This window comes from Littorina saxatilis, unplaced genomic scaffold (genome assembly GCF_037325665.1).
Source record: "Littorina saxatilis isolate snail1 unplaced genomic scaffold, US_GU_Lsax_2.0 scaffold_1116, whole genome shotgun sequence".
NCBI lineage: Eukaryota > Metazoa > Mollusca > Gastropoda > Littorinimorpha > Littorinidae > Littorina > Littorina saxatilis.
The window spans coordinates 15,001-23,787 of NW_027125815.1; the positions used below are offsets into that span (position 1 = coordinate 15,001).

The 8,787-nt window shown below is 43.9% G+C and overlaps 1 protein-coding gene across 1 annotated transcript in view; it reads right to left on the reverse strand.

Moving 5' to 3' along the window:
* LOC138954282 (uncharacterized) overlaps positions 1 to 6,832 on the reverse strand; it is a 12,492-nt gene extending 5,660 nt beyond the window's left edge. The window contains exons 1-2 of the mRNA XM_070326161.1: positions 6,681 to 6,832; positions 3,300 to 3,959 (exon numbers count right to left, since the gene is read on the reverse strand). Coding sequence (XP_070182262.1) covers positions 3,300 to 3,911 — 612 coding nt within the window. The 5' untranslated portion in view covers positions 3,912 to 3,959; positions 6,681 to 6,832. The remainder of the gene's footprint in view (positions 1 to 3,299; positions 3,960 to 6,680) is intronic.
* Positions 6,833 to 8,787: the final 1,955 nt, after the last annotated feature.

Here is an 8,787-nt window from a genome sequence, read left to right on the forward strand (position 1 = left end):
TCCAGTTGGTCGCTATCAGCGTGAGTTCGAACCCCACGTTCGGCGGGAGATTTATTTCTCGGAGTCAACTCTGTGCAGACTCTCTTCGGTGTCCGAACACCCCCGTGTGCACACATGCGCACGAAAAAGATCCCAAGTTCACAGTGAAAGTCTCAGGGCTTGGAAAACACGACGACACGCATGCATCATCTCTCGTCTCTGATTATCATGATCGTATTTCGATACTTTGACGAGACAAACCCAATGCTGGTGTGTCAAAGAAGACAGCCACAGCGGGCTTGTTCGAGTCAAAGTATCACACCATATCTTCAGCATATTACCAATACCTGTCCCAATATATGCCAACTTAAGAGGACGTTAAAGCCTAATAGTCAGTCAGTCAGAATTCGGGGAGGTGGTTTCGACACATCGTGGGATAACATCACGGCTGCCAATACATCCCGTTCCATGAATGATAGCGTAGCTATCACTGTGGATGAAGATCTCGTCGATTACTGCAGCAGAGCGTCTCCAGGCGATCAGGGAGGGGCACAGGGAAGTGCTCTACCTGTGGCGAGAGCGATCCCAACTCCAACCACAGCGCAGGCCACGGGGAGTCCCCCAACACGCCAACCCCGAGCCAGGAGAGTGGTTCCCCAGGCGAGGGGATTCCCCACAGCTGTGCGGTGCAACAGCGAGCGGTCAGCACGGGATCCATGCAACAGACAGTATCACTGGAGCGTGCAGTGACCGGTTTGCTCACCGCACAGAAGGGACGGTGACACGGATAATTAATTCAATTCAATAAAACTTAATTGTCTGATGGAACAACAAAACATTTTCTTTTGGCTCGTGAATGTGACAACAACTGCTGTGCTTCGGGGGGAATCCCCGTGAATCCGCCAACCTTGAAAGTGAAGGGGATGACGAGCCGGCCGGCCCAGGGGAGAAGTATTACATAGTTTTCTAAAGATTTTGATTTGTTATGCTTGTGGTTTGGTCGCTAGGTTAGCGGACAACGATTTTATAAATTGTTTGGCAAGTTTTGATTTTATATGTCTTACAGAGACTTATATCGATGAATCGTTCGAACTGAACCTACTGAATGCAGACTTCCAGTCATGTATTGCTCCAGCAAAAAAGTTATTAAAGTAGGGGAGAAGGAGTGGAGGTGAGCGAGCCGTGTGTATTGTGTGTGTGTGTGTGTGTGTGTGTGTGTGTGTGTGTGTGTGTGTGTGTGTGTGTGTACCAGAGACGGTGTGAGGAAGGTGTATTGAAAAAGAGAATGCGAGAGAGAGAGAGAGAGAGAGAGAGAGAGAGAGAGAGAGAGAGAGAGAGAGAGGGAGGGAGAGAAAGGGAGAGTGGGAGAGAGAGAGAGAGAGAGAGAGAGAGAGAGATTATTATTTTTGCTAATATGTGTAAGTTTGTTGACAGGAGTAATGTAATATCTCCTGCGAATTGTGTTTTCGTTGTTCTTGCCATTTGTGTTGCCATATGTTCTTTGTAATCCCCATGAAATGGGCCGACGGCCTTTGTTCATTAAATCGTCAAATCCCCCCTCTCTCTCTCTCTCTCTCTCTCTCTCTCTCTCTCTCTCTCTCTCTCTCTCTCTCTCTCTCTCTCTCTCTCTCTCTCTCTCTCTCTCTCTCTCGTTTGGATTTGAGTGTGGCTGTGTGTGTGGGTCATTCCATGGAAAAGGTTGCCAGTGAAGGTGTGGTTATTCAAAGCTTAATTAAGAACTAACAATGTGCTTCCGCTGATAACACCTGGCACTCTTCTGTTTTTCTTTTGTCAGAGAGATACATTTGAGGAAATGGTTCATGTTTGTTCGGCTACTGTCTTAAGAGTTTCAACCGAACGCGGAAAAACATCGTTTTTGACGACGCCTTTTTGTGAAATGAGTCAGCTTCGTCTGGGTAAGACTAGCGGTAGCCTTGACGTCAAATTTAGATCTCACTGTTGACGCGTTAGTTTTGATAAGTTGATGATTTCATTTATTTTCTCTCTGTTTTTGATAAGTTTCTCTACTTGCCTCCTATGCTTCAAGTAACGTTCTCCTCAAACCGAAACAGATCAATCTAAAGCATATCGGAATTGGTCTAACGTGCACACTAGCTAAAGTTGTGTCGTGTTATTTTGAAAGAAAGGGTGCTTTTTATAGAGATTCGTGAAGAACTCTTCACTGGTCAATATTTAGCCCTCCAGCTTCTAATATGGACCAGTTTTGATGTTTGTTTCTGCATTAATTTTGTGTAGAATGTTTATCAAAGCTAATTTGCTCTATTACGGTCTAACGCTTAATCAAAGAGAGGAGGAACAAGAAACAGAAATACAACTTCTTTGCAAGAAAACAATTAAGCTTGTTATCAGCATGAAACAAAACGTGATCCATATTAGGCAACCTTGGTTCATTTGTGATTAACGCATTAAGCACGGGTTTGACCGTATTGTTTTCTTGGAATCTATGCCCTCGATTTGCATTCTTAAAATGATAGTACATTGTCATGACCGATTGTTTTCATTTTTGTCATAAGGTTTATTGGAAGACTTGTGATGAACAACACATTTTCAGGAAGCAAAGTTGATTAAAAAACCACAACAATAATGAGCTCAAGATAAACAGTAGGCTAGGCGACATTTGATCGAACACCTCATAACATCTCTGGTAGATCTACACACACGTGTGTCAATAGCCTAACTGCAGAATCATGTTTATCTGAAGAACATGCTAATTTCTCGCTGTTTTAAAGTTCAGAGACTCATGAAAAAAGGACAGATCATTTAAAAATCTCTCTTTTTTCAAATCAATCACCAATCTGGTGCTATTTTCAGCGTAAACACACAGAGATAAAGAATTAAACAAAGTCATACAATACAAGTTGCTCGCCGGTAAAACTCTCAGCCACATTCTTGCGGTATTTCCTGTCATTAGGTCATCTAATTCTACTGTTGCTATAATTGCGCACTGCCTCATCTCAGTGGTCACGTTCACCAAAGCTGCGCTGTCTGCGGCTTCCCTCGAGCCAAAGTGTGTGTGAGTGTGTGTGTGTGTGTTCGTGTCACAGTGCGTGAGTGCGTGTGTGTGTGTTTGTGTGCGTGTATGTGTGTGTGTGTGTGTGTGTGTGTGTGTGTGTGTGTGTGTGTGTGTGTGTTCGTGTCACAGTGCATGAGTGAGTGTGTGTGTTTGTGTGCGTGTGTGAGAGTGTTTGTTGTGTGCGCGCGTGCGTGTGTACGCGCGTGCGTGTGTTAGTGTGTGTGTGTGTGTGTGTGTGTGTGTGTGTGTGTTTGTGCGTGTGTGTGTGTGTGTAGTGTATTCTTACGTCGTCCATGCTTTGCAGCGCCTCCTGCAGACAGCGTCTGGTCGTGTTTGGCAGGAGAATGGCCTGGTGGACGGCAGGCTGGGGTAGGTCCAAGTCACCCAGAACACGACGCTTCACGACATCTCCAGCTTGCTGCAGGTAATCAGCTGCCTTCCGCAATTCTTCTTGAACTGCATGAGGGGCCTCTTCTGTCTGAGGTATGATTGCCCCCATCATTACTCCCCGGTTACGATCAATGACAAGCAGATCAACAAAGTCTTCCTCCAGAACTAAGTCTTCTTGCAGAACTAAAGGTTCTGTCTCGTCGCTGTTCATACTCCTGGCGGCTGCCCCAGTGTAGAGGCTTAGGGAACCAGTGCCGTATAGGCCACATTTGCCTTGAGTCATTATTATCAAAACTTCTTTCTGACTCTCTGCTTTGTCCTTGATCTTATTCATACAGCAGTGGACTTTCTTCAGCGCTCTGTCTATGTGTACGACGTCACTGACCTCTGTACGCTTGGTGCTATCACTGTCGATTTGTTGTTGAGTTTTCAGCACATCGATCATGTCACCTCCTTGGGTGTATCTTTTTGTGACGTGCACCGTGTCAACATGGTGCGGGGGGATCATATAGACGTCCCTGTGCAGGTTAGGGAACCAGGCGTTGAGAAACTCCCTCTGGAATCAAAGACCTGATGTCATGATTTACCATCTCAACAGCGCTGCTACTGTTTTCAACATGCATGAGTTATTCAGAAGACGAACATACATACGCTAAGCCAGGACTTGTAACCTCTTGTCCGTTCATACAGTCGCTACTCCTACATAGTGTTTTTATGAATGAAATGGTACATGTGCTCTGAATTGAGTAAAGTTAGCTCCCATAAAACAAGAACAAACACAATCTCGCTCAACAGTATGCCATGAGTACACAGAGGATCGTTCTTAGTGTCATCACACACACCTTTACCTTTTACAGAGGATCGTTCTTAGTGTCATCACACACACCTTTACCTTTCACAGAGGATCGTTCTTAGTGTCATCACACACACACACACCTTTACCTTTTACAGAGGATCGTTCTTAGTGTCAGTACACACACCTTTACCTTTTACAGAGGATAGTTCTTAGTGTCATCACACACACACACACACCTTTACCTTTCACAGAGGATCGTTCTTAGTGTCATCACACACACACACACACACACACACCCACATCTTTACCCTTTACAGAGGATCGTTCTTAGTGTCATCACACACACACCTTTACCTTTCACAGAGGATCGTTCTTAGTGTCAGTACACACACCTTTACCTTTCACAGAGGATCGTTCTTAGTGTCATCACACACACACCTCTACCTTTCACAGAGGATCGTTCTTAGTGTCATCACACACACACACACCTTTACCTTTCACAGAGGATCGTTCTTAGTGTCATCACACACACCTTTACCTTTCACAGAGGATCGTTCTTAGTGTCATCACACACACCTTTACCTTTCACAGAGGATCGTTCTTAGTGTCATCACACACACACACCTTTACCTTTCACAGAGGATCGTTCTTAGTGTCATCACACACACCTTTACTTTTTACAGAGGATCGTTCTTAGTGTCATCACACACATACCTTTACCTTTCACAGAGGATCGTTCTTAATGTCATCACACACACACACACCTCTACCTTTCACAGAGGATCGTTCTTAGTGTCATCACACACACACCTTTACCTTTCACAGAGGATCGTTCTTAGTGTCATCACACACACCTTTACCTTTCACAGAGGATAGTTCTTAATGTCATCACACACACCTTTACCTTTCACACAGGATCGCTCTTAGTGTCATCACACACACACACCTCTACCTTTCACAGAGGATCGTTCTTAGTGTCATCACACACACACCTTTACCTTTCACAGAGGATCGTTCTTAGTGTCATCACACACACACACCTTTACCTTTTACAGAGGATCGTTCTTAGTGTCATCACACACACCTTTACCTTTTACAGAGGATCGTTCTTAGTGTCATCACACACACACACACCTTTACCTTTCACAGAGGATCGTTCTTAGTGTCATCACACACACACACCTTTACCTTTTACAGAGGATCGTTCTTAGTGTCATCACACACACCTTTACCTTTCACAGAGGATCGTTCTTAGTGTCATCACACACACCTTTACCTTTCACAGAGGATCGTTCTTAGTGTCATCACACACACACCTTTACCTTTCACAGAGGATCGTTCTTAGTGTCATCACACACACACACCTTTACCTTTTACAGAGGATCGTTCTTAGTGTCATCACACACACACACCTTTACCTTTCACAGAGGATCGTTCTTAGTGTCATCACACACACACACCTCTACCTTTCACAGAGGATCGTTCTTAGTGTCATCACACACACCTTTACCTTTCACAGAGGATCGTTCTTAGTGTCATCACACACACACACCTTTACATTTTACAGAAGATCGTTCTTAGTGTCATCATACACCTTTACCTTTCACAGAGGATCGTTCTTAGTGTCATCACACACACACCTTTACCTTTCACAGAGGATCGTTCTTAGTGTTATCACACACACCTTTACCTTTCACAGAGGATCGTTCTTAGTGTCATCACACACACACACACACACACACCTTTACCTTTCACAGAGGATCGTTCTTAGTGTCATCACACACACCTTTACCTTTCACAGAGGATCGTTCTTAGTGTCATCACACACACCTTTACCTTTCACAGAGGATCGTTCTTAGTGTCATCACACACACACACCTTTACCTTTCACAGAAGATTGTTCTTACAGTCCTCACACACACCTTTACCTTTCACAGAAGATCGTTCTTAGTGTCATCACACACACCTTTACCTTTCACAGAGGATCGTTCTTAGTGTCATCACACACACCTTTACCTTTCACAGAGGATCGTTCTTAGTGTCATCACACACACCTTTACCTTTCACAGAGGATCGTTCTTAGTGTCATCACACACACCTTTACCTTTCACAGAGAATCGTTTTAAGAGTCAGCACATACACCTTTACCTTTCACAGAGGATCGTTCTTAGTGTCATCACACACACCTTTACCTTTCACAGAGGATCGTTCTTAATGTCATCACACACACATTTACCTTTCAGAGAGGATCGTTTTTAGTGTCTGCATGTCATGAGTACATGTATGCTAATTCATTGGTAAAGGAGGATTTATGTTTATCTAGACATATACATTATACTTGACAGGAGATAAGCCGCCACCATTGTGTACAAGTCAAAGCAGTATTGATCTAGGTCTAACAAGCAGGCACACAAACACCCCACGCTGTCACTACACCTATTTAACATAAACTGTTGGAGTAGTGTCATCAATTCAATTTACCTGTCCGTCAGTCAGGTTGTCACGTGAGGTCCTGTGATCACGTGAGGTACTTCGTCTAAAAAGGCTGAGGACTGCACATACAAACACACACACACACACACACACACACACACACACACACACACACACACACACACACACACACACACACACACACACACACAGACACACACACACACACACACACACACACACACACACACACACACACATAGGTGGTTTTACAGTCATTTGGGGTCGGCTGTGTATCAAAATGCCATCTTGCTCAAAACACAGGCATTTGGGGTCTCTTTTGTTTTAAGTGTTAGAAAGTTTCTTAAAACTTCAATGAGCGTTAAATGCCATTTTAAAGTGTGAAAACTCATTTCAGGAGGTTATTACATAAAATGCAACCTCCAGCGTGATTTTTAGAAAAACAGACATTTGGGGACGATGTTTGCTGTACAGCAGTGAAATGGGGACGTATGTGTACACAAAGTGCAGAGCTAGAATTACGTTATCGGTGCTATGAATGTTTTAGGTGTTAGAAAGTTTGTTAAAACTTCAATGAGCGTTAAATGCCATTCTAAAGTGTCAAAACTCATTTCAGGAGGTTATTACATAAAATGCAACCTCCAGCGTGATTTTTTAGAAACAAACAGGTATTTGGGGACGATGTTTGCTGTACAGCAGTGAAATGGGGACGTCAAAAAGTGCAGAGCTCCCGCAGAGCTATATGAATGGTTTCATCACATACATGGCGCTAGGCGACATATGTTGTGAAAAATTTTACAAATCACTTTTTTGCGCCCGATATTTTCTTGTCATCTCCAAAGTCAAGGGACAAACACGAAATTCCTTGACTTTTGGGGTAGCGCGACTCTGTTAATTTTAAGAATTAAAAAAAAAAAAAAATTCATTACTAGGATGCCCCATCGTTGGGAAATTCCGGTCGCTTCCTCCGAGTGGAAAGCTAGCAGTGACAGAGTCGCACTACCCCAAGTCAAGGGATCTATTAGTCCTGTTTCGCCGTTATCCCAATTCGCCCCCATACCATTTTGGCGACATTTCTCAGGCCAAGTGTCATTTTACCACCATATCATGTACCATTAGCTCCACATCCCATTTTGGCGCAATCCCGTTTCGCCGTTAACCCATTTTGCCCCCATCCCATTTTTGCGACATTTTACAGGCCAAGTGTCATTTTACCACCATGTCATGTACCATTAGCTCCACGTCCCATTTTGGCGCAATCCCGTTTGGCCGTTAGCCTATTTCGCCCCCATCCCATTTTTGCGACATTTTACAGGCCAAGTGTCATTTTACCACCATGTCATGTACCATTAGCTCCACGTCCCATTTTGACGCAATCCCGTTTGGCCGTTATCCCATTTTGCCCCCATCCCATTTTTGCGACATTTCAAAGGTTATGTGTCATTTTACATGCCATTCTAAAGTGTCAAAACTCATTTCAGGAGGTTATTACATAAAATGCAACCTCCAGCGTGATTTTTTAGAAACAAACAGGTATTTGGGGACGATGTTTGCTGTACAGCAGTGAAATGGGGACGTCAAAAAGTGCAGAGCTCCCGCAGAGCTATATGAATGGTTTCATCACATACATGGCGCGAGGCGACATATGTTGTGAAAAATTTTACAAATCACATTTTTGCGCCCGATATTTTCTTGTCATCTCCAAAGTCAAGGGACAAACACGAAATTCCTTGACTTTTGGGGTAGCGCGACTCTGTTAATTTTAAGAATTAAAAAAAAAAAAAATTCATTACTAGGATGCCCCATCGTTGGGAAATTCCGGTCGCTTCCTCCGAGTGGAAAGCTAGCAGTGACAGAGTCGCACTACCCCAAGTCAAGGGATCTATTAGTCCTGTTTCGCCGTTATCCCAATTCGCCCCCATACCATTTTGGCGACATTTCTCAGGCCAAGTGTCATTTTACCACCATATCATGTACCATTAGCTCCACATCCCATTTTGGCGCAATCCCGTTTCGCCGTTAACCCATTTCGCCCCCATCCCATTTTTGCGACATTTTACAGGCCAAGTGTCATTTTACCACCATGTCATGTACCATTAGCTCCACGTCCCATTTTGGCGCAATCCCGTTTGGC